The sequence below is a fragment of the Solanum pennellii genome, chromosome 1 (genome assembly GCF_001406875.1).
Source record: "Solanum pennellii chromosome 1, SPENNV200".
In the NCBI taxonomy this organism is placed as follows: Eukaryota; Viridiplantae; Streptophyta; class Magnoliopsida; order Solanales; family Solanaceae; genus Solanum; species Solanum pennellii.
Window position 1 is genome coordinate 106,871,919 of NC_028637.1, and position 25,508 is coordinate 106,897,426.

The 25,508-nt window shown below is 31.4% G+C and overlaps 2 protein-coding genes and 2 long non-coding RNA genes across 7 annotated transcripts in view; 2 read left to right on the forward strand and 2 right to left on the reverse strand.

Annotated features, from left to right (window-relative positions):
* The window catches only part of LOC107007756, a 14,084-nt gene extending 2,179 nt beyond the window's left edge, over window positions 1-11,905 (reverse strand). Inside the window, exons 1-9 of one of the 4 annotated variants that reach the window (XR_003580119.1) lie at window positions 11,712-11,905; window positions 11,294-11,482; window positions 11,151-11,216; window positions 7,782-9,868; window positions 7,543-7,698; window positions 7,258-7,372; window positions 1,482-2,030; window positions 955-1,085; window positions 447-867 (exon numbers count right to left, since the gene is read on the reverse strand). This is a non-coding gene — a long non-coding RNA (uncharacterized LOC107007756). Of the gene's footprint in view, window positions 1-446; window positions 868-954; window positions 1,086-1,481; window positions 2,031-7,257; window positions 7,373-7,542; window positions 7,699-7,781; window positions 9,869-11,150; window positions 11,217-11,293; window positions 11,483-11,711 lie in introns of those variants that run through there. The other 3 variants (XR_003580120.1, XR_003580121.1, XR_003580118.1) reach the window with 3 other exon arrangements.
* Window positions 11,906-17,380: 5,475 nt separating this feature from the next.
* On the forward strand, window positions 17,381-19,839 carry LOC107026331. The gene is made up of 4 exons (XR_003576042.1): window positions 17,381-17,981; window positions 18,071-18,823; window positions 19,225-19,367; window positions 19,464-19,839. It is a non-coding gene; the product is annotated as an uncharacterized LOC107026331 (long non-coding RNA).
* Window positions 19,840-22,216: 2,377 nt separating this feature from the next.
* Window positions 22,217-23,055, forward strand: LOC107008125. The gene is made up of 2 exons (XM_015207046.2): window positions 22,217-22,366; window positions 22,454-23,055. The coding sequence occupies exon 2, from the start codon at window positions 22,472-22,474 to the stop codon at window positions 22,841-22,843; it is 372 nt and encodes a 123-aa protein (XP_015062532.1). The 5' UTR covers window positions 22,217-22,366; window positions 22,454-22,471; the 3' UTR covers window positions 22,844-23,055.
* Window positions 23,056-23,185: 130 nt separating this feature from the next.
* LOC107008124 lies at window positions 23,186-25,247 on the reverse strand. The gene has a single exon (XM_015207045.2). It carries the CDS (start codon window positions 24,768-24,770, stop codon window positions 23,496-23,498), a length of 1,275 nt encoding a protein of 424 aa, XP_015062531.1. The 5' UTR covers window positions 24,771-25,247; the 3' UTR covers window positions 23,186-23,495.
* Window positions 25,248-25,508: the final 261 nt, after the last annotated feature.

The window sequence follows — 25,508 nt, forward strand, 5'->3', positions numbered from 1 at the left end:
GGGCTGGCCGGTGGGGGAAGGGTCAAGGATCAGGTGAAAAAATAAAATTTTGAAATTGAAAATATTTATTTAAATTGATGTTTTTCCCAAAAAAAATGTAATTTGAAATTGGAGGAGAGTTATGAAAAATGTTTTTCTTAATTTTTGAAGGAAATCATTTTCCTTATTTTTGAGGAAAATGAGTTGATTTAGAAAACATTTTCCGAAACTTTTGTCCCAACCAAACATGGGAACATTGGAAAACATTTTCCAGAAAATGTTTTCCTTCATACCAAACACACTCTTTATGTAATTTAGCAAACAAACTAAATAGCAGAACAATAAGATCAAAGTAAAACTTTACTTTTGAAGCCCACTTTTAGTATAGTATGATGAGTAAGATCAAATAAAACATTCTCAATTCTTTTATAAGATCAATAATACTAACTAAAACAACCTTCATTTCATTTCAACAAACAACAATATTTTGAGTCTTCAAAATTTGTCAACAAACAACAATGCTTATAGTCATCAAATTTGTCAATACATAATAATACTTAAGGCCATAAAAATTAAAATGCTATGATAAATAGTAATAAACTATTTCTTTTATTTATTGTTGCGATGAGAATTTGATCCTTCATAGAGAACTTGAATTTGCAATTAAAGGACTCTGCCACATTTTTCCCTCACAAATTCACAAATACACCTGTCATCTTTTTCCACAAGATTCCACCAACATAAATTGCGCCATCCGCCTACCAGCCATGTTGTTCCATTACTCCAATTATTGACTTTTGTCTCAAACTCTCTTCCAACAGAGTCGTGAATGATCATGGTTGGATGGAGTTTAAGTTTGTAGTCTCTCGCCACATCAATTGGAACATACTGTAATTATGAACAAAGACTTTGTTAAATTAGAATGTTACATAAAATTATTCTCTAGATCAATATATAATAATTGCTTTTAGTTACCAGTTGATTTCTCATTTTTGCTACAAAGTAAGGATTTTTTAGCTAAGTTGCACATCCACTTCTGAATATATCTGCACCATATTTGTCATGCACATTCCTCACCTTGCAAGTAATAGCTTTTCGGCGTCCAGCTGAATAAAGGAAATTAAGATAAAGTTTACAAATAGAAATCCCATGAAAACTCACAAATACTCAAGTTGTTTCATTGTACGTGGTGATACTTTATTGAACAAGAACTTTATGAAAAAAGAAGACTTCTGACATTATACCAAAAGTGTTAGGAAATGGTATTTGAATATACTCTTCTCTAGTATTCAATAAAACCTAGCAAAATATTCTCTTAAGCTCGTTTTGTTAATGAAACAAACCTATTTTAAATCTTATAGACTTAAACATTTCATGTTATTTATAAGATTACAAAATCATATCCAAATACTTTATTTTTGCAGTAATGTACTAACATTTAAGAATTGATTTACATATAAAATCTAACAGATAATTAGATCTAAATATTTAACTGTATTTACCTTTTGAAGCTGACGTGTCTTCTCCATCTATTTCATTCTCCTTCCTCTCCACCACTTCCTCCTCTTTCCCTTCATCCACCTCCTCCTCTGTTTCTTTCTCCTCCCCCTCTTGTTCATTATCTTCTTCCACCTCTTCTTCATCATTATCTTCTTCTTCTACCATATAGTTAGTTATCAGTGCTATCATCATCAAATGAGCTATTGTTGTTATCTCTAGTCTTGTTTTTCTCTTTTGGTTCTATACTCTGTCGATGTTCAATATTCACTTCTTCCTTCTTGTTGTCACATTTTAGCTTCATTCTTTATACATCCATTTGGTCCAAGTAATTTTATGTCAACTATTTCATTTCTATCATAATCGAATATTATAATGTTTCCAAACTCTAGACTGTTGTCCTCGATAAGTTTCTTTTATCCATTCAGAAAATACAAATCTTTTTCTATTTTGATCACTCTTACAGGCCAACACATATTGCTAAACTGATTCCTAAGGAAAACCTTCCTAGGTAGCTTTCCATTCCTGTAATTTGTATATGCTGTGGGAATTTTCTGTGAAGAAAAAACACATTTTCAAAAAAAAGGGTAAAAACAATATTAATTTCTTTAAATTAGATTTATCGTATCATAAAAAGCAACAAATATGAGTAGAAAAAGTAATTTAAGTAACTCAAAGTTAGGACTTTTTGATGTTAGAAATATTTATAACTATTTGAGAAACAACAAAATAGAATACTTGTATTTGCATATCTAAATTTCCTCCCCTTATTCATTGCCCAATCTTCGAAAAGTGTTAATTTACAAAAAAAAATAATTAAAAATGGAGTTAGCAAAAATAATAAATCAAATACTTCTATTTGCAAATCCAAATTTCACCAAGACTTTTCACTTTTTCATTTCCATTGCCCACACTTTCAAAAGAAGAAATAAAATTCAAGAAACAAAGTCCCAAAAATCTATTACCACAAGAAGAAAGTGTATTTACCAACCGTTTTGCACTAGTTTGAACTCGCCACACAACCTAAATCCTATAAGCATCTTTAGATGTTGAAGAAGTGTCATTACTCAAGCATGTATACATATATATATAAATTGATGTCAGACCTAAAAGGTATATTTATGTCATTTATGTAATGACATGATTATATATGAGTTTGCCATATTTTTCATGTCGATATATCAAATACTAAGTCACAAAATTTTACGGTATTTGTACGTTCGCCTTTCTTTTATTGTTGCAAGCATAAAAAGTCTTTAAGCTCCACGCAAAAGATCATATGACATTATGACTTATTAAGCTCTTTTTTGGATCCATGCAAAAGTTCACACTTTCAACACAATTTTTAACACTGTCACGTTTATCTTTTTTGGATCCATGCGAATGTTCACAATTTTTGACACTGTCACGTTTATCTTTTTTGGATCCTTGCAAAAGTTCACGCTTCCAACACAACTTCTGATACCAACAATTTTATCGTTTTCTGTCACGTTTATCTTTTTTGGTCTATGTAAAAGTTCACACTTCAACACAACTTTTGACACCAACAATTTTAACTTTTTCTGTTACGTTTATCTTTTTTGGATCCATGCAAAAGTTCACAATTTCAACACAAACTTCTGACACCAACAGTTTCAGAACTTGAGTTGACAGTGTGAACTTTTGCATGGATCCAAAAAAAGATAAACGTAACAGAAAAAGTTAAAATTGTTGGTGTCAAAAGTTGTGTTGAAGTGTGAACTTTTACATGGACCAAAAAAGATAAACGTGACAGTAAACGAGAAATTGTTGGTATCAGATGTTGTGTTGGAAGTGTGAAATTTCGCATTAATCCAAAAAGATAAACGTGACAGTGTCAAAAGTTGGTTTGAAAGTGTGAACATTTGCATGGATCCAAAAAAGATAAACGTAAAAGTGTTAGAAATTGTGTTGAAAGTGCGAACTTTTGCATGGATCCAAAAAATATGATCTTTTGCTTGAAGCTTAAAGACTTTTAACGCTTGTAACAATAAAATAAAGGCGAATGTACAAATATACCGTAAAATTTTGTGACTTAGTATTTGATATATCCACGTGAAATATGTGGAAAACTCATATATAATCATGTCATTACATAAATGACATAAATACACCTTTTAGGTCTGACATCAATTTATATATATATATAGATATATATATATATATATATATGCTTGAGTAATGACACTACTTCAACATATAAAGGCGCTTATAGGATTTAGGTTGTGTGGCGAGTTCTTCTATTCTCTAATTGCTTGACAACAAAAGTGAACATGGGAAAGGGTTTTCTCAAGGCTTTCAATCCTCAAACTAGTGCGAAACGGATGGTAAAAACACTTTCTCCTTGTGGTAATAGATTTTTGAGACTTTGTTTCTTGAATTTATTTCTTTTGAAAATGTGCGCAATGGATATGAAAAGATGAAAAGTCTTGGTGAAATTTAGATTTGCAAATACAAGTATTTGATTTATTATTTTTGCTAACTCCATTTTTAATTATTTTTTTTGTAAATTAAACACTTTTTGAAGATTGGGCAATGAATACGGGGAGAAAATTTAGATATGCACATACAAGTATTCTATTTTGTAGTTTCTCAAATAGTTACATTCTTAAATATTTCTAACATCAAAAAGCCCTAACTTTGAGTTTATTTAAATTACTTTTTCTACTCATATTTGTTGCTTTTTATGATACGATAAATCTAATTTAAAGAAATTAATATTGTTTTTACCCTTTTTTTCGAAAATATGTTTTTTCTTCAAAGAAAATTCCCACAGCATATACAAATTACAAGAATGGAAAGCAACCTGGGAAGATTTTCCTTAGGAATCAGTTTAGCAATATGTGGTGGCCTGTAAGAGTGATCAAAATAGAAAAAGATTTGTATTTTCTGAATGGATGGGAGAAATTTATCGAGGACAACAGTCTAGAGTTTGGAAACATTATAATATTCGATTATGATGGAAATGAAATAGTTGACATAAAATTACTTGGACCAAATGGATGTATAAAAAATGGAGCTAAAATGTGACAACAAGAAGGAAGAAGTGAATGTTGAACATCGACAGAGTATAGAACCAAAAGAGAAAAACAAGACTAGAGATAACAACAATATCTCATTTGATGATGATAGCACTGATAACTATATGGTAGAAGAAGAGGATAATGATGAAGAAGAGGTGGAAAAGGAAGAGTTAGAAAATAATGAACAGAAGGGGAAGGAGAAAGAAACAGAGGAGGAGGTGGATAAAGGGAAAGAGGATGAAACAGAAGAGGAAGTGGTGGAGAGGAAGGAGAATGAAACAGATGGAGAAGACACGTCATCTTCAAAAGGTAAATACAATTAAATATTTAGATCTAATTATCTATTAGATTTTATATGTAAATCAATTCTTTAAATGTTAGTACATTGCTGCAACAATAACGTATTTGTATATTTGGATATGATTTTGTAATCTTATAAATGACATGAAATGTTTTGGTCTATAAGTTTTAAAAGATTTAAAATAGGTTTGGTTTTTTGTTTCATTACCATAACGAGCTTAAGGGAATATTTTGCTAGGTTTTATTGAATACTAGAGAAGAATATATTCAAATACCATTTTCTAACACTTTTGGTATAATGCCAAAAGTTTTCTTTTTTCATAGAATTCATGTTCAATAAAGTATCACCACGTACAATGAAACAAATGGAGTATTTGTGAGTTCTCATGGGATATCTATTTGTAAACTTGATCTTAATTTCCTTCATTCAGTTGGACGTTGAAAAGCTATTACTTGCAAGGTAAGGAATGTGCATGACAAATATGGTGCAGATATATTCAGAAGTGGACGCACAGCACAACTCAGTCAAAAAATCCTTACTTTGTAGCAAAGATGCGAGCAAAAATGAAAAATCAACTGGTAACTAAAAGCTATATAATTATATATTGATCTAGAGAATAATTTATGTAACATTCTAATTTAACAAAGTCTTTGTTCATAATTATAGTATGTCCAATTGATGTGGTGAGAGACTACAAACTTAAACTCTCTCCAACCATGATCATTCGCGACTCTGTTGGAATTGAGTTTGAGACAAAAGCCAATAATTGGAGCAATGGAACAACATGGCTGGGAGGTGGATGGCACAATTTATGTTGGTGGAATCTTGTGGAAAAAGATGACAGGTGTATTTGTGAATTTGTGAGGGAAAAATGTGGCAGAGTCCTTTAATTGCAAATTCAAGTTCTCTATGAAGGATCAAATTCTCATCGCAACAATAAATAAAAGAAATAGTTTATTACTATTTATCATAGCATTTTAATTTTTAGGGCTTAAGTATTATTATGTGTTGACAGATTTGATGACAATAAGCATTGTTGTTTATTGACAAATTTTGAAGACTAAAAATATTGTTGTTTGTTGAAAAGAAATGAAGGTTGTTTTAGTTAGTATAATTATTCTAATAAAAGAATTGAGAATGTTTTATTTGATCTTACTCATCATACTATACTAAAAGTTGGCTTCAAAAGTTACTTTAATCTTATTGTTATGTTGTTTAGTTTGTTCGCTAAATTACATTAAGTGATTATTGGTGAAATGTTAGGTGAGGTTAGTACTTGCATTGAAGTCTGCTTCTTATATTTATTGAATTGCTATAAACATAATTAGCAACAGGAAACTTTCAAAAATAGCAAATATTAAGCGTTAAATAAGACTTTATAGTTATACTTTGCTTATTTATGAATAATAACAAAATGTTAGGGGAGCAGGGATGAGAGAGGTGAGCAAAACCTAGGAGAGAAGAAGAAAGTGTATCTTTTTACGAATTTTGGAGAAAAAATACAAATACAAACTGATTTTGTATTAAAACGAATACATATTAAGAGGAGAGAGGCGAGCGAGATCTACAGAGGAAGGAGAGAGGAGAGGTAATGAGAGGGTGGAGAGAGAATTGTATTTTGCATTTTTTTTACATTGTATTATGTATTAATCTTGTATCAATTATATTCCAAATACAATAAATTTTATTTTGTATTTATCTTGTATCAATTGCACTCCAAATAAAATAAATTGTATTTTGTATTTATTTTTCATCATATTCATTAGGGATAATTTCAAAGATCACCCCTCGCGAGTAGAAGAATTCACCACACAACCTAAACTCTACAAGTGACTTCAATGTTGAAGGGGTTTCATTACTCATAAGCATGTGTGTACATATATATAGATAAAAACTGATATAAAACGAAAAAGGTAAATTTGTGTCATTTATGTAACAACATGGTTATAAATGAGTCAGCCACATTTTTAATGAGGGTACATATCAACACTAAATCGCATAACTTAGGGTATTTTTGAACATTCTCCTTTCTTTTTTTGTTGCAAGCATAAAAGTCTTTAGGCTCAATTCAAACGTTCATATGACTTAGTAAACTCTTTTTTGGTTCTTTCAGCAAAACTTCTGGCACCAACAATTTTATCGTTTTTCGTTAAGTTTATCAATAGCCGATAGAATGATGAAGCCAAAGTTCACACCAAAAATCATTTCAGCAGTTTTTTTCACACAAGAAATCACCTTGACAGCCTCGTTCACATAAAAAAACAGTTTACCAGTCTAGTCATCAACATGAACATAGATTTATTGACAAATGTATCTGGCTACACACAAAAATAACATACTGCATTTATATAGTATTTGGTTTACATACATTCACATTTCATAGATTAATGGTGACAGACTAATAAGCATGAACTTGTTTTACTTCAAGAAAACACTTACCAGGAAGCAGCAGGACTTTTTCACATTATAGCCTTTCAAGCATTTCACAAATTGTGGAATATTTGGAGTGAGACCTGTGAGATGGCCGTCTTCTTTCTCAAGTGCAGCTCTTTTTCTAAAGGAATACAAAAGAGTAGTCCATTAGTCCATCACATGTTAAAATAGGTCTTCTGCAAAGGAAATTCCAGTTGATGAAAGTTTAAATTTGATCACTATCACTGCATTTTATGCTAACTTTCAACAACAGCAAGAAGAATTGGAAGGGTAGGAGTTAAATCATCATACCTGCGCCATTTTCACCGTTAGCACGAGTCTGTTTAGGGAATTTTGAAGTGTAAGGGTATTTTTCTTGCCTTTTACGCTTGCTGCCTCCATATATTGGAGCTTTTTGATTTTTTACCATGTTTGTTGACTTCACTTGTCTTTCCAAATTAAGAGAGTCTATAGAAAAGGAAAAAACAGCACGAAAATGAGCTAGGATTCACTTATGAGCTTGTAAATGATGAACAGAAGCAGAATATTACCAGTTCACTAGTGATTGTAGGATGAAACCTTCTGACAAAAATTGCTCTTTTAGCTATCTTCAGTAAGGCTTTTTCCACATCACGGTAGCGGTTTGCCTTGTCTTTAACACCAAATCTATAAAGCTAGATTTAATTCACATATATAGGATGAACAGAGAAAAACATAAACAATTCAGTGTTTTGCAAGTGAACTCGTGGTCAAACCAAATTTTCCAACCAAATATAGCATTTGTTACAGAAATAGACCAGTTAATGGTTTGACATTCGAATGTAAATAAACTAGACTTCAGTCCACCATGAAAGGTCAAGTTTAGCTTGCTGCATACTCCACTGGCCAAGCTTGACTTTCTCTGCTAAAGATCGAGAGGGGAATTCGAAAAGAAATTGATACCCGTTCATGTTGAAAACACCAACTGTGTTACCCCATTTGCTCGACACCCCGGGACAACATAGCAATCTTCAGAAAACATCTGTTGAGTATGTCCTCCTCCGAAAGACCAGAAAAACCACTAATCTCGATACATCTGTTTTCGTTGTTCAAAACTTCCAGATTCCCATTTTTTGACTGCCATCGGTTTCTTGTAATAGTTTCTGCAAAGGTTGAGCTCCTCTTTGGTTGAAGTAAAATTTCCTTCTGTTTTGGGGGACCGCTCCTATTAATGAATACTTCAATTTTCTGTGCCAACATCTCTCAACCCACATTAAATACAGACTCTGGTATAATAATGACGGACCTCCGTTGACATTGGACTGCTATGATGCTGATGAACCTCCCTGCCTTATTAAATTTCTGAGAGCATAAGTAGTTGGAAGGGTGATCCTTCATTCTCCATCTATTGATTCTGTTACCATTGACTTTGGACGCCAAACACATTAAATGACACGACCAAAGTAAGACTTTCTTGCTTAAAATCATGTTCTTAATGATGATCTACCCCTTTCTACCCAATCGTACAAGAATTCCCCTGCCCGGATATATAATTTGTAAACTTGTCTTTTTAGCAAAGTAACAAAACGAAGAAAAAAATGACAGATACTAAAATAGGGCATGGTGAGGCGAGTGGGTTGAAGATAGAAAAAAAAGCTATGTAGGGTGGGTGGGGCAGGTTGAAATTTTAGCAGGTTAAGACTCAACCAGCCCCATTGCCATCCCTACTGAAATATATCAGATAAGATAAAATACAGTAGATATCATTTGTTCAGAAGGCTGACAAGAACCTAACTTGTAAATATCTCACATGCTAAAACTGAAATCACTTTAACACCCTTTCATTGCCCCATATCTGAAGCGAAAGTTATCCTCGGGTAAACCCTGGCCCTACCGTATAAGTAATCCAACTGGGAGCATTCCAGACATGAGATTAGACCAGACTGACACATAATATGAACCTTAATAAAGCATGTTAATCGACTCCTTCATACAAGTAAAATATCCGAATATGCAGAAGAAAGATGAGCTCATATATATTTACTAGCAGCCCTCTGATAAGAAACAATTTCTAAGTTCAGATGTCTTGTAGTACGTCTATTGGTCATCCTTCATGTATTCAGCAGAATAAATTTCCGATGAAGATATACCATTCAAAAGAAGTAGAAACAGGGGAAGAAGTAAGAGATACCTTGTTAACTGGATCCTCTTGTTAACTGGGAACTACTACCAAACTTGTCTCCAGGGAATCCTCCAGAACTGAAGAATTCACGCTGGAGCACAGAACCATTCTTCAAGTCCACCGCAGAACTTATTGGCTCTACGTCACGTTAAACCACCTAAGGGGTAAATCCTTTTGAATTCAACTCATTGTCCGAATGCCACCCATTGTCTTCTGAACTAGGTCCTACTTCCTCATCCCCGTGGCTTCCATCTTTCACCGTTATCATTGTAAGAGAAGCTATTAACTGACTCAGAGTTGCTTTGTGTTAAAGCCAGTTTATGTATTTCTCCACATTCCAAAACAAATTTATGTCTGAAGTAGAGGTAGTAGGTTCATAAGAAGAATATGAAGGATAGCCGAAAACTTTACGCATCAAGCTATCAGAAACGCCTCGAAATTGACGCACAATATCATCCACAGAATCATCCACGTTAACTGTCACAAAGGATGAGTTCAATCAGATTACAACAAATTAAGTAACTACCATATACCATGTTACTCACGCATTATGTTCATTTTTAAGCAATCAGAGAAAGACGTAAAAGTATATTAAGGAAAAAAAATAATCATCTTACGTAGTTATTCACTAAGCTGACAGATCGAATGTGCCATTAAGGATTCTTATGCATTAATACACCACAAAGGAGAACAATTAAACAATTATTCTACTTAATCCCTGCCAAGAACAGACAATAATTTTTCCTAGTCAGTAACCTTGAAAGGACAAGAAAATGGCAATTATGAAAATGACAATTATGAAAGAAGTGGTGGTGCCAAGAAAGGACAAGAAAATGACAATTATGAAAAGAAAAGGAACTTAGACTGAAAACCAGCATAAGACTGCCCTGTTGAGGTCTATGAAGATCTAGGAGTTCTGATGCCATGTGAAAGTTTGAGCAAACCTTAAGAAAAAAATAAAGTTGTCAAGACCTTATACGCCACTTTTATATAACTCAACAACCTTCCACATGTGTAACAACTTCTGGGGTTCACTCATGTATTTGAATGTGGACTTATCAGTACGAGGAAACCCTACAAAGGTGGACTCAGATATCATGTGAGAGAATGAGACAAGAAAAAACATATTGATAACTTGACAATCCAGTGAATACAACACGCCTATTTATTTATAGGTTTCAAATATAATACATATGGTACTTCTCCAACACGGAACAATATGTGAATTAAGAATTTAACTCTATTATAACACAATTAAATAAGCACACTACTTAAAGTTCATGACTGCAGATTATATGATGTGAAGAAAAGTAACAAAGTGTGTCGCCTCAGATTGTGATTTAATAGTACAATACTTTGTTCAAACTTAAGCTTTATAATTTAGCAAAGCAGACTTCCCAACTCACTTCAAGAATTAAGCATTATCTGGAGTTGGAATCAGATACCCACGCTGCATCCTATGCAAAGAAACTCGGTACAAGTTATTCTGGCCATTAAATGGAGATTTATTTATTGCAGTCATCAACAGGACTACCCTTTTACCACATTCCATGTATACGAGTATATAGAGGTAATGTAAATACCAGACTCATCACATAGATAAAGAAAACAAACATGTTGGCTGGAAAAATCACTGAAGAAGATTTTCCAAAAACAGTAGTTCTTCATAGACATAAATCAGGTATTAGTTAGGGTTAAAACAGCCTAGATCTATATGAAATGATGGTATAAAACGTAACGAACTTCAAGAAATATATACCTTGAAGAGGCCCTAAGAAATCCCACATTCATGTTGCTCAGCCACATTGGCAATTGACAAGAGATCCTGATAGAAAAAGAACATTTAAAGCAACCAGAAGGCACAAATATCCAAATAGATATAAAAGAAGTGCAGAAACATACTTGCAGATATTTGTAAAGGTGAATGCAATGCTGATGAAAGAAAAGCAAGCCCCCTTCCATCACATAGTAGTTTCACATTCTAAGTGCCTCCTAGAAAGACACTTTAGAATGAGATGATTCTTCTGATATATGCCAAAGAAAATTGACTAGGATTCTCTAAAAATTACAATGTGCATAACCTGAAACGATCTGGCCACAACCATGTGAACAAGTAAGTAAAATAATGGGAAGAAAACGAATTAAGGAACATCAATTCAAGAAGTAAAGAACCGGAAACTTCAATCAAGAATTCAAGAATCATGGACATCTTACCGAGCTTTAACATAAAAAGAAAGGGAGTACAATTATCAGCAAAACATTAATTCAACAACTCAAGAACAAGGAATGACCAGTTAAAGAAACAGGAAAAAATAGTAACCTAAAAATCCTTAGATTCAATCTTTTTTACCGTCGCACGGGAGTATGAATCAATCATTTTACCGTCGTCGTGGCCGGATTCCGTCGTCATGACCGGATTCAGAAGAAGAAGGGGTCGCCCACATAGGTATCATCGGCTTTCTACAACATCTTTTTCCATATATTTTTCTTACAAAAAAAAAACTACTTTATTAATTAGGTCAAAATAATTATGGCAAATTTCTTTATTTATTTCAACTTATTAAAGTTTCAAACAATTCTTATTTATCATAGTCTTATATGTTTCCTTTAACTAAGAATTAAATAATTGAGAAAATTAAAGAATTAGATATATTTCTAAAAAAATTAAAGAATGTTAAGAAAATGAAATTGATCACTTTAATTCCAATATAAGTATTTAATATATATATATATATATATATATTATAACGATAAACAGAAAAAATAATAAAACTAGTTAAAATTCATAAATAAAAAAAACATGTTAATTATGTTTATAACAATTCAATAAACATGAGAAGTGAACTTTAATACAAATCTTAACCTCACCGAATTATTTTGTCATAATCACTTAATAAAATTTAGCGAACAAATTAAATAGTAGAATAGGAAGAAACTTTACTTTTAGAGCTCCTTATTTTAGTTTATCATGACGAGTAAAAGATTAAATGGAAATTTTATTAATTCTTTTATCATAACAATAATATTGACTAAAATAATCTTCATTTTTGTCAATATTTTTTTCCCAATACTTTTTGTATAATGCCAAAAGCTTCTTTTTTCCCCCATAAAATTCATGTTTTAATCAGTGTTATTATTCTGATAAAAGAATTGAGCAAATTTTATTTAATCTTACTCACCAAACTATACTAAAAGTGAGAGCTTCACAAACAAAGTTTTAATTGATCTTATTGTTCTAGTGTTTAGCTTGTTGCCAATTACATTAAGTGATTGTGATGAAATGTTAAGGTGAGGTTAGGACTTGTATTAAAATATACTTCTTATGTTTATTGAATTGCTATAAACATAATTAGTATTATTTTTATTTAGAGATTTTTTCAAAATAGCAAACATTAGACCTTAAATAGGGCTCTGTAGTTATAGCTCGCTTAACTATGAATAATAGCAATGTTAGGAGATGAAGGATGAGAACAGCGAGCAAAATATGAGATCGAGAAAGGAGAAAGTGTATTTTCATGAATTTTGGAGGGTAAAAAAATACAAATACAAATTGGTTTGTATCGAAATGAATACATATTAAGAGGAGAGAGACGAGCGAGATCGAGAGAAGAAGTAGAAAGGTAAGCGAGGTCTCAAGAGATAGGGGAGAAAGGTGAGCGAGATCAAGAGAGGGTGACAAAGAATTGTATTTTGTATTTATTTTAAATTATATTACGTATTCATTTTAAAAATAATTACAAAAATCTCACCTTTTAGTTTACTTATTACCATTATCCCCTATAAGTTTTACAAATCTCCAAAATCCCTTATTTTTCTCTTAAGTAAAAAATGTTATTAGTGTATCCAACCCTCTTTTTAATGTATCATGTATCCGACCCTCTTTTTAATCTATCAGCGCTTTGATTTTTTGGGCCATTAATATATCCGATCCTCTTTTTAATGTATCGGCACATGTATCTGACCCTCTTTTTAATATATCAACATTTTAATTTTTGGCTATTAATGTATTCGACCCTCTTTTTAATGTATCAGCGCTTTGATTTTTTGGGCCATTAATGTATCCGATCCTCTTTTTAATGTATCGATGCATGTATCCGACCCTCTTTTTAATATATCAACGTTTTGATTTTTGGCTATTAACGTATCCGACCCTCTTTTTAATGTATCAACATTTTGATTTTTGGCTATTAATGTATTCGACCCTCTTTTTAATGTATTAGCGCTTTGATTTTTTGGGCCATTAATGTATTCGATCCTCTTTTTAATGTATCGGTGCATGTATCCAACCCTCTTTTTAATATATCAACGTTTTGATTTTTGGCTATTAATGTATCTGACCCTCTTTTTAATGTATCGGCATTTATATTATTGTATTCGTTTGAGGGATTTCTGTAAATTATAAACTTTTAAGAGATAAATTATAATTTTACCTTAAAGGTCTGTGATTTTTATAATTTGTCCTTTATTTTATATCGATTGTATTTCATATAGGGATAATACATATATTGGACCCTAAACTTGGCTTCAAATTTTAACTTTGACCTCCAACTTTCATAATGCACAAACAAACACTTTAACTATCTAACTTTTAAATAAATAAACACATTAGTCCTACATGGTACAATACACGTAGGACACCACATAGGACAAAAAATGACATGTAGGACACATGTGTTTATTTGTTCAACTTTATACAAGTTTAAGTGTCTACTTGTGCACGCACAAAGTTGAAGGGCGTAAATGTAATTCGAAGTCAAGTTAGAGGGCACAATTATGTATTATACCTTTCATATACAATAAATATTATTTTACATTTATTTAGGGTGATTATACATTTATTAAGAGTTCGGGAGTGAGTAGTAAGGGATTTATGTCTGCAATATTTGATCTAGCCGCTACTGAGATGATTAATTTTAGCATTGACATGACTCCTTAATTGATAATCAATGCTAAATTACTTGATATTGAACCAATAAAATTGTTGGTGATAAAAAGGATGTTGAAATTTTATGTCTTTTTAATATCACTTAAAAGTTAATTATATGTCATTATCGATATCAAGCACGGACTGACAAATACAAAATTGTCCTAGTATCATAAAACCATGTACATTAACGATATATATATAAGTTACATTTTAAAATATAATATGATTATAATGTTCATGAAAAATACTTACTTTGATATTCATATTTTTATATTAAAATCACTTTGATATTCATACTTTTATATTAAAATCACACAAATTTAACTATATATAGAGTTAATAATCAAAAGGAGGAAACATAATGTCTTGCATTGTTGTGTATCACATGTGAACGCCATAAAAATCTGTATTTTGCGTCAAAGCCTATCGGTTTGCCCTGTATACTTTGCTCATTTGTCAATCCTTTTATGTATTGCAGGCACTATTTTTAGCTGCTTTCATTATTACTCTCTTAGTCCGGTATTATTTGTCATAATTTTTATTTTTAGAGTTAAATTATAAAAATTTTAACTAATAATTTAAGATATATTTTTTTATCATATTAATATGTAAAAATTATAATTTATAGTACTTTTTATATAGTTTTAAAATATTTAATTTACCTTTAAAAATTAATCAAATTAATTTTCAACAAACAATTCTGGACGAAGAGACTATTATTATAGGTGGTCTTGTCCCACCTTCCAAATTTTGTAAAAAAGAAACAGTATTAACTTCTTGCACTACTTTAGGAAAATTTTCCATCTTCATACTTATCTTGGTATTAAATTTTGCATCTTATCTTCATTCTTCAATTGCTATATGATAACTAAGTAAGGAAACTATGAAAATTCTGAAAATAATGGAATGAATGGGCTGGCATAGTTAAGAAAAATGAGTCATGTTCAAAGGATAGACACAAATTAAAGATCGTTATAATTACCCCGCTGCTTCATTTTATATGCAATTCAGTTCTTTTCTTGTTAGTATGTTACTGTAAAATTAATGACATCTTTTATGTATATTTGGACATGATCTTGTAGTCATATTCATATCTTAAAATGTTTAAGACTACAAGTTTTTAAAAAAGGTTTGGTTAAGGTGAAATGTTAAGGTGAGGTTAGGACTTGTATTAAAATATGCTTCTTATGTTTATTGAATTGCTATAAACATAATTAATATCGTTTTTATTTAGAGATTCTTCCAGAATAGCAAATATTAGCCCTTAAATAGAGCTCTGTAGTTATAGCTCGCTTAACTATGAATAATAGCAATGTTAGGAGATGAAGGATGAGAACAACGAGCAAAATATGAGATCGAGAGAGGAGAAAGTGTATTTTCATGAATTTTGGAGGGAAAAAAATACAAATATAAATACAAATACAAACTGGTTTATATCGAAATGAATACATATTAAGAGGAGAGAGAGACGAGTGAGATCGAGAGAAGAAGTAGAGAGGTAAGCGAGGTCTCAAGAGATAGGGGAGAAAGGTGAGCGAGATCGAGAGAGGGTGACAAAGAATTGTATTTTGTATTTATTTTAAATTATATTACGTATTCATTTTAAAAATAATTACAAAAATCTCACCTTTTAGTTTACTTATTACCATTATCCTCTATAAGTTTTACAAATCTCCAAAATCTCTTATTTTTCTCTTAAGTAAAAAATGTCATTAATGCATCCAACCCTCCATTAGTGTATCCAACCCTCTTTTTAATGTATCATGTATCCAACCCTCTTTTTAATGTATCAGTGCTTTGATTTTTTGGGTCATTAATGTATCCGATCCTTTTTTTTATGTGCGGCGCATGTATCCGGCCCTCTTTTTAATATATCAACATTTTGATTTTGGCTATTAATGTATATGACCATCTTTTTAATGTATCAGCGCTTTGATTTTTTGGGCCATTAATGTAACGATCCCCTTTTTAATGTATCGGCGCATGTATCCGATCTTTTTTTTTAATATATCAACGTTTAAATTTTTGGCTATTAATGTATCCGATCCTCTTTTTAATGTATCAGCGGTTATATTATTGTATCCGTTTGAGAAATTTCTGTAATTATAAACTTGTAAGGAATAAATTGTAATTCTACCTTAAAAGTATGTGATTTTTATAATTTGTTCTTAATTTTATATCGATTGTATTTCATACACAATAAATATTATTTTACATTAATTTACAGTGATTATACATTTATTAAAAGTTCGGGAGTGAGTAGTAAGGGATCTTTCTCTAGGAAACAATAAAATTTGTTGGTGATAAAAAGGATGTTGAAATTATATGTCTTTTTAATATCATTTAAAAGTTAATTATATGTCATTATCGATATCAAGTACGGACTAACAAATAACAAAATTGTCCTAGTATCATAAAACCATGTACATTAACCATATATATATATAAGTTGCATTTAAAAGTATAATATAATTACAATGTTTACAAAAAATACTTACTTTGATATTTATATTTTTATATTAAAATCACACAATTTAACTATATATAGAGTTAATATTCAAAAGGAGGAAACATAATGTCTTGCATTTTAGTGTGTCACATGTGAACGCCATAAAAATCTGTGTTTTGCGTCAAAGCCTATCGGTTTGCCCTGTATAGTTTGCTCATTTGTCAATCCTTTTATGTATTGCAGGCACTATTTTTAGCTGCTTTTTTTATTACTCTCTTCGTCCGATATTATTTGTCATAGTTTTTATTTTTAGAGTTAAATTATAAAAATTTTGACTAACAATTTTAGATGTATTTTTTGATCATATTAATATGCAAAATATTATAATTTATAGTACTTTTTATTTAGTTTTAGAATATCTAATTTTTTGATTTAAAATATTAAATTTATATAATCTAATTTATCTTTAAAAATTAATCAAATTGATTTATAACAAATAATTCCGAACGAAAGGGAGTATTATTATAGGTGGTCTTGTCCCACCTTCCAAATTTTGTAAAAAAGAAACAGTATTAACTTCTTGCACTACTTTTTTCCTTTAATCTTCTTTTAGGAAAATTTTCCATCTTTTTCTTGGTATTAAATTTTGCATATTATCTTCATTCTTCATTGCTATATGATAACTAAGTAAGGAAACTATGAAAATTCTGAAAATAATGGAAGGAGTGGGCTGGCATAGTTTAGAAAAATGAGTTCGTTATATTTACCCCTGATTCATTTTATATGCAATTCAGTTCTTTTCTTGTTAGTATGTTACTGTAAAATTAATGACATCTTTTATGTATATTTGGACATGATCTTGTAGTCATATTCATATCTTGAAATGTTTAAGATTACAAGTTTTTAAAAGGTTTGGTTTGTTAACAAAACGAGCCTAACATTTTTGACATGTTCCAAAAATCTTCTTTCTTTCTTAAAGTTCATCTTCAATGAAATACAACGGATGAAGTATCTCTGAGTTTTCATGAGATCTCTGTTTGTGAACCTGACCAGTTAACTTATTTGATTCAGCTGGATACCAAAGAGCCACTGCTCGCAAGGTGAGGGACAGCCACGACCAATTTGGGGCAGATATATTCAAAAGTGGACATTCAACGTAGCCAAAAAATCCTTACTTTATAGCGAAATTACACGCAAAAAGGAGAGACCAACTAGTAATTAAAAGCCTAACTATTCTAGAGAATGATTTTGTAGTTCAATCTTATAGCATTCTCACTTAACAAAAAAATTATTCTAATTGCAGTACGTTCCAACTGTTGTGGTCAAAGCCTTCAATTTTGAACTCCCATCGAGCATGACCATTCGCGGCTCTACTGGCAGAGAATTTGAGACAAAACTCAAGAGTTGGAAGGATGGTAGAATATGGCTAACTGAAGGATGGCATAGTTTATGCAGGTGGAACCTTGTGGAGAAAGATGTCAAGTGTATTTGCGAAGTTGTGAAAGGAAAAGGCAATAAAGTCCTCTACTTGCAAGTTCAAGTTCTTCACGAAGGATCAGTTTCCAACTCCAACACGAAGTATAAGAAATTGTTTATTGCTACTTGACATAGAATTTCAAATTTTTATGGCTTTAAGTGCTGTTATAAGTTGACAGGTTTGAAGACTACGTACTGTTGTTTGATGATAAAAGTTCTAGTTTAATTTGTATTAGTAAGTTCTGGCAATTAAGTCTATTAACTATTGTTAAGACTAAAGTCTGGTAAATTTACATTTAAATGTTCAACCATTATTTGGTTTTCTTCTGTTTTAAATGCTCAGGGGGGTAAAGTTTGATCTAAATACTTATATATCATTTGCGTGTTGTTTATAGTCATCAAGTATTGGAAATATATCCATAACAATCTTGTTCTGAAATTTTATTTAAACACGTTGTTGATGTGGCCGGACACATGGAAGACGAAGACGAAGAAGAAGATAATGATGATGAAGAGGAGGAAGAAACTGAAGAGGATGAAAGGACTGGTACATTTAAGAAAAATGTGTCACGTTCAGAAGGTCGACACAAATCAAACATCTTTATATTTACTCGTCTATTTCATCTTCTACACAATTCAATTTTTTTTTGTTAGTATGTTACTACAAAACTACATCTTTGTATATTTGTACATGATCTCTTGTAGTCATATAAATGTCATAAAATGTTTAGGATTACAAGTGCTAAAAAGAATTTAAAAGGCTTGGTTGCTTGGTTCATTGACAAAACGAGCCTAAGGGCACTGTTCGTTAGTTTTTGGAACAGCAGACATCAACACTTCTGATGTGTGTCAAAAGTCGTCTTTCATTCACAAGTTCATGTTCAATAAGATACCACCATGTAAAATGAAACGGATGGTGTATCACTGAGTTTGCATGAGATTTTCATTTGTGAATCTGACTTGTTAACTTTCTTGATTCAGTTGGATGCAAAAGAGACACTGCTTGCAAGGTGAGGGATATCCCCGACCAATATGGTGCAGATATATTCAAAAGTGGACGCGCAACTCAGCCAAAAAATCCTTACTTTGTAGCGAAAATATGAGCAAAAAGGAGAGATCAACTGGTAACGAAAAACCTATAACTATACATTCTAGTGAATGATTTTATAATTTAATATTCTAGCATTCTCATTTAACAAAGTCGTTTTTCCTAATTCCAGTACATTCCAATTGATGTGGTGAGAGATTACAAACTTGAACTCCCTTCATGAATGATAATTCGCGATTCTGCTGACAGAGAATTTGAGACGAAACTCAAAAATTGGAAGGATGGTAGAATATGGCTAGCTGGCAGATGGCACAGTTTATGCAGGTGGAATCTTGTGGAAAAAGATGACAGATGCATTTGTGATTTTGTGAGAGGAAAAGGCAAAAAAAAGCCTTTACTTGCAAGTTCAAGTTCTCCATGAAGTATCAGTTTCCAAGTAGTGAACTTGTAACAAGTAGTGTTGTTTGTTGTCAAATATTGAGGATTTATCTAGTTTGTATTGAAAGCTCTGACAATTAAAAGTCTGTTAAATTGGTGTTAAAACTAAAGTCTGGTTTATATACATTTGAATTGAATGTTCATCTATTTTTTGATTTTCTTCTGTTATAAATGCTTACATATCATTTGTGCAACTTTGGAAATATCTCCATCATATCNGTTATGACTTTTATGAATAGTTACGACTATTATGAAAAGTTGTGACTTTTATTAAAAGTCATGACTTTTATGAAGGTTGTGACATTACTGAAGTTGAATTAAAAGTTGCGACTTTTATGAAAAGTTGCGAGTTTAAGGAAAAGTTGTGACTTTTATGAAAGATTCTGACCTTTTCAAAGGATTGAAAATTTTTCAAATCATATATCATATATTATTAAAAGTGGGAAGCCTCAAGTTGAAAAGTTGAATTACCATTTTATCCTTATACTAAATTAAAATATTATAAAATATCTAATTAATTAAATATGCTTAAATTGCTAATTAAGTTGATTCACTTATTGTTAAAATAAAGTAGGAGAATGAATAGTTGTAACAATAATTAATTATAAAGTTATTACGAAAAGATATTAGAGAAACTTTTCATTTCTCTATCTGATCAGTTTTAGGTATAATTATGTCATAATGTGTATTAATACCACACCTCCACTATCTCATCATTAATATTCACCTTCATAATCTTCCCACACTCAAGAAGTTGATGGCATAATTATGAGATCTTTTGATTTTACTCAATGATATCCTATAAATTGTGGTATTTGACACAACAATCTATACACTTTGAAAATATTTAGGTACAGTTTGGAAAAAATTAAAAAAATATCGATATTTATATTGTTTTTATCCTTTAGTATATATTTAAATTACTTTTAGCTTCCGTTCATAACATTGATTACTAATTCTTCTTATCTTCATTTGTTGTTTACAGAAAGGAAATGTGTACAAATTGTTAGATCTTTTAATGGAGTTTACAACGAGAGAAGGGATGTTCGAGTCTTCCCGGAGGTTGAAATCCATTTTAATTTCCATATTATATTCATGCTTTAGATAAGTTTTTTTTTATGTATAATTACTCTTATTTAAAAAAATTCATTGTTATCATATTAAATATTATATTTTTTCCTGTTATTTTTAACATGTCATGAGATCAAAAGAGAATTATTAAAAAATTGCAATCGAAGTTTTTAATTGAAGACGTTTTGATCTAATATATATATAGGCAACAGTTAACACAATATACCGCTAGGAGTGTAAATCACATCTAACTAACCGTTTGATGCAATGTTAATTAATTTGTTTAGCTTTGGTTGCATGTTATATTATTTTTGGTTTAACAATTTTCATTTTAAAGAAAATTATAGCTTGTGGATTGTATAATGTGTTTTAGTTTTTATTTGAGAAATCAATTATTAAATAGGCAATGAGAAATCGTCTTTCGTGATTTAAATAGTAAGCTCGTATTCATGATTAAGAAAGGATTTTTTCAAGTGCAATTTGAAATTTTCTATTATTCTTAAATCTCATTATAAAGAATTTTTTAATTATTTTATTTGATTAAATATAGTTCTTACAAAACCTAACACGATAATCATGTTTCAATTTTAACATCTATTAGTAGTTCAATACAAACTTTATAAAATAGAAATATAATTAAAAATTAAATTAATCTAACAATTTCTTAAAATTCATCCTTTAACTATGATTCTCCAAATTAACAAATTTGCAACCTGAGATGAGAATTTTAAATAACTTTTATCGCTTTCAAGTGTTGGACATCATAAATATTGAAGGGGTGTCACTCATTAACGATTTAATTTTGTGAAGTGAAAAGGGGGTTACAATTTAAAATGAGGAATTATCTTATATCTGAGTATACGAGAAATCACATTTCAGATATCTAACCACTTATAAATTTGCTATAGATAAGAAGAGTTTATTCTTATATGCACATGTATATATATCATTATTTAATATCAAATTTCTAGCAATCCATCATCATATTGAGGGCCTTCAAAAGCAATAATCATTTTATTACATACTAATATTATAATTTTGTGAAAGACAAAATTAAATATAATCATAATCGTAATAAATATTATATTAAATATAAAATATATATTATAATATTTGTTGCATCTATACCACATATTTATTCTTTAAAATACAAACAGTAGACTCTCTAAATATTGTGCAAGCCTAACTTAACTTGTTAAATTTTTTAGGTTTTATATATATATATATATATATTCAAATGAGTCAACATGGACTAACATGAGACACACGTGCAACGCATGTGTACCGAACTAGTTTAGAAAATAAAGGAGAAAGGAGTCCATTATGCTGCTTCTTTAGGCTAAATTTGGACAAAAGTACCATGGCCCACCCACTTTCCTGGCCAGTGTTACAAGTTGATGAGCTATAAGATGCCTCATCCAATTTTCTTTGTGAGCCAACCATCTCAAGACTCCCCTTATCCATTGCTCTCATATTCACCTCACAAAAAATAATATCCCATGTTCACCCTTTTATTATCTCTCTACTTTGGCAAACTTAAAGCACTCCACAAGCCATCACAACCAGGTAAAAACACAATCTTTTTAGTTCTTTCTTTTCAAAGATTTTGTATAAACTTATTACAACTTCAATTTATTTATTTATTTTGTATAGGTTGGTGGTCAGAAAACAATGGCAACAATGACAACATTCTCTGCAGCAACAGTAAGTTCAGCAGCCATTATAGGCACAGGCAGAAGCTCTTCCCAGAAAGTACCCAAAGTGAAGTACATTAGTGGATTGAATTCATTTGAAGGGCTAAAGGCAAACAACCATGTTGCCTCATTAGGCCTCCCTATGTCCACTGAACAATCTTTTGCAAAGATTGTTAGCTCATTGAGAACCCCATCATCACAAGCCAAAGGTGGAGCTTTGTCCTCTACCTGCAATGCTGCTCTTGAGATTTTCAGGATTGCTTCCATTATTCCTGGCTTGGTTCTTGTTGGAGTTGCTGTTGGATTCGTCCTCCTCCGAATTGAAACTGCTGTAGAGGAATCTGAATGAAACTTTGGTCTGTTAAAACATTTTCTTTTTTCCTGCATCAAGATTCACTCTCTTTCTAATTCCTATAATCCTCTGTCCTGAGGTAGAATTGATTTGTTTTGGATATATATGTTAAACTTATAAACTATGAGTTCTTCCAGAAACTCTAACCCTCTTATTGTATACACTTCTTTCTAAATGTTATGTGTTGCCTGGCAAGATTTTCACCTGCAGGGCTCTGGACCATATAAGCAATACCATCTATCTAGCTTACTCATTCATTGTAAGTATGTAATTGAATTCCCTGTTATGGGATGAAACTCTAGTCTTACTTCAAGATTAAGGAAAATTGGAGAAAATGACTTTGAAAAGCTCACCAAATTGCAAGTTGGTTGGAGGTTACAATTTGGTTGTGTGTCGCAAAACTGATGAAAAAAATTAAGTCTTTTCTGTCTCCTTGAGTTGGAGATAGTTTTTGGTTGCTTGAAAATGCAAAAATAAGAAGCTGCAATCATACATCTTGATATACATGGCATAAAATTGTGTGCAATGCAAGTTCCAATTAGGTAAAAGTTATTCTAATAGATGTTCTTGTAATCACTTCACATTAGTTCTAATACTCCACAAAAAAACTAGCAACTTGCTCTATTATGAGAAAACTATAAGCATTCTTCTATACTGGACTTTTAAAGAGCTTCCATCTTTTGTGCCAAAAGATAGATACTCTTGGTCGTTGACTGCCTGCTACTTCCTCCACAGTTAAAGGAAGCCATATATATCTAGAATCACCCAAATCATCTGGATTCCAGCGATCTGCCATGAAAATAAATGAACCAGGAGAAATGGGGAGCACATATGTGCTCTGAGCAAAGAATGTGGTGACTCGAAAAACTTTGTTAGCTCCTATACATGGGTTGCCTATAGTCTCCCATGGACCCATAATTGATTCAGCCACATGAGCCAGAGCCTCATTTGGTGCCCAACCACTGCATCCTGATGTGATCATGTAGTAAGTTCCTTGGTACTTGAACAAGGCCGGGGCCTCTCTATACTGCCCCACGAGAACCCTTGACATAACATTAGTAACATCTACATAATCTTGATCAAGAAGACCAATATGAAGCTCCCTGTTGTGTACAGAGGAGTAAATAACATATGCCTTACCATCATCATCTTTGAACAACGTCATGTCCCTACTTTCAAAACCATGAGGCCTTTTACTGTATAGATATCGAAAAGGACCAGTAGGGGAATTGCTTATGGCAATTCCAACAGAGGCTTTGGTATAATTTGAATCATCAATGTGCATCCACATTACATATTTACCTGTCTTCTCATTGTAGATTACTTTAGGCCTCTCCAATACTTTAGACTTGTGAAGGTCATGATCCTCGTCATGTTCATCCGCAGCTAGTACAATACCCTCATTCTTCCAAGTCCACAAATCTTTAGAAGAGTAGCAGCCAACACCAATGATGTCTACCCGAGCTACGTTCTTCCCGGGAGCTTGATAAGTAGGACCATTCTTGTACTCTCCATACCAAAAATACATTCTTGATCTTTCATCATAAAGAATCCCACCTCCATGAGCTTGAATAGGATGCCCATCAGTATCTAACCAAATTCTCCCAGGGTAATAGTAAAAGGTGTCATCTTTAGTATTCTTTCTAGGGTCTATGCTAGTCGTCATGTCAGGAAAGAAAATGTGCCTGAGTTTAGAAGACTTATCAAGGAATTCATCAATTAGCATGTTGGCTTCTGAGGATTGGCTTCCACTTGATTGAGGAATTTGGATCTCCTCCAACTCTTCATATCTTTCTTGAATCTGTCCTTTTTGAATACCTCTATAACTACCCAAAGATGAGAAATGAAGCAAAATCAAGAACCCCACCAAGATACAAACCAGTAAAGGATATGAACATCTGTTTCTTGATGAAAATCTAGCCATGGGGATTGGAGTTAGTGGTCAGAAACTATCTATCTGAGTTGTTGTATCAGAAGAGAAAAAAACAATGGAGTAAAGTTGGGGCTAAAACAGAAGTGAAGTTGTTTAATGTATTTCCTGGATCTCGAGATAAAAACAACTTGAACCTTGATATTTTATTGATTCTGCTATCTTCATTCTCTGTTCAGATTGAACTTTGTTAAGGGCGACTTGTACTTTTGGCTGTAGATTTTAGTTGAAATTTGGAAAAATGAGTTTGTGAAATTTGAAGTTGACTAACTAGGGAAATATTTTTATGAACTTGCCAAATTTCTTAAACAAAACATTGTTTTCAAAATTTTCTTTTGAAAATCTTATGGTCAAATGGGATCCAGGTATTTGCGCACTAAAAATGCTTATTGGGCTTCATTTGCTTTTTCGTAAGTTTGGCCGGAAAGCAATAATTTTTTGAGTAGATTGTAGTGTCAATCTAAAATCCTTTTTTTCAAAAGTTGGTTTCAGAAATATTATCATTTTTTTTTTAAATTTGAAAATAATTTAATTTTACCTTTATTTTTTTTTTTTGAAAAAAGATCAGTTTGTAGCTACAAAAATGTGTATTACTTATTTTAGACAGTAAAATTCAAAAAAATTTCTTTTTCTTGAATATTGTATTCAGTCAAACGAGACATCTTAAGAAAGAACCAATTTCTACAATTATTTAGCAGCAGGTTTCTATTAATGATCCAAACTTCACTTTCG

Excerpts from the sequence above, each read along its gene's own strand:
- LOC107008125 (XM_015207046.2), top strand. The coding sequence starts at position 22,472 with ATGGCAACAATGACAACATTCTCTGCAGCAACAGTAAGTTCAGCAGCC.
- LOC107008124 (XM_015207045.2), bottom strand. The coding sequence starts at position 24,770 with ATGGCTAGATTTTCATCAAGAAACAGATGTTCATATCCTTTACTGGTT.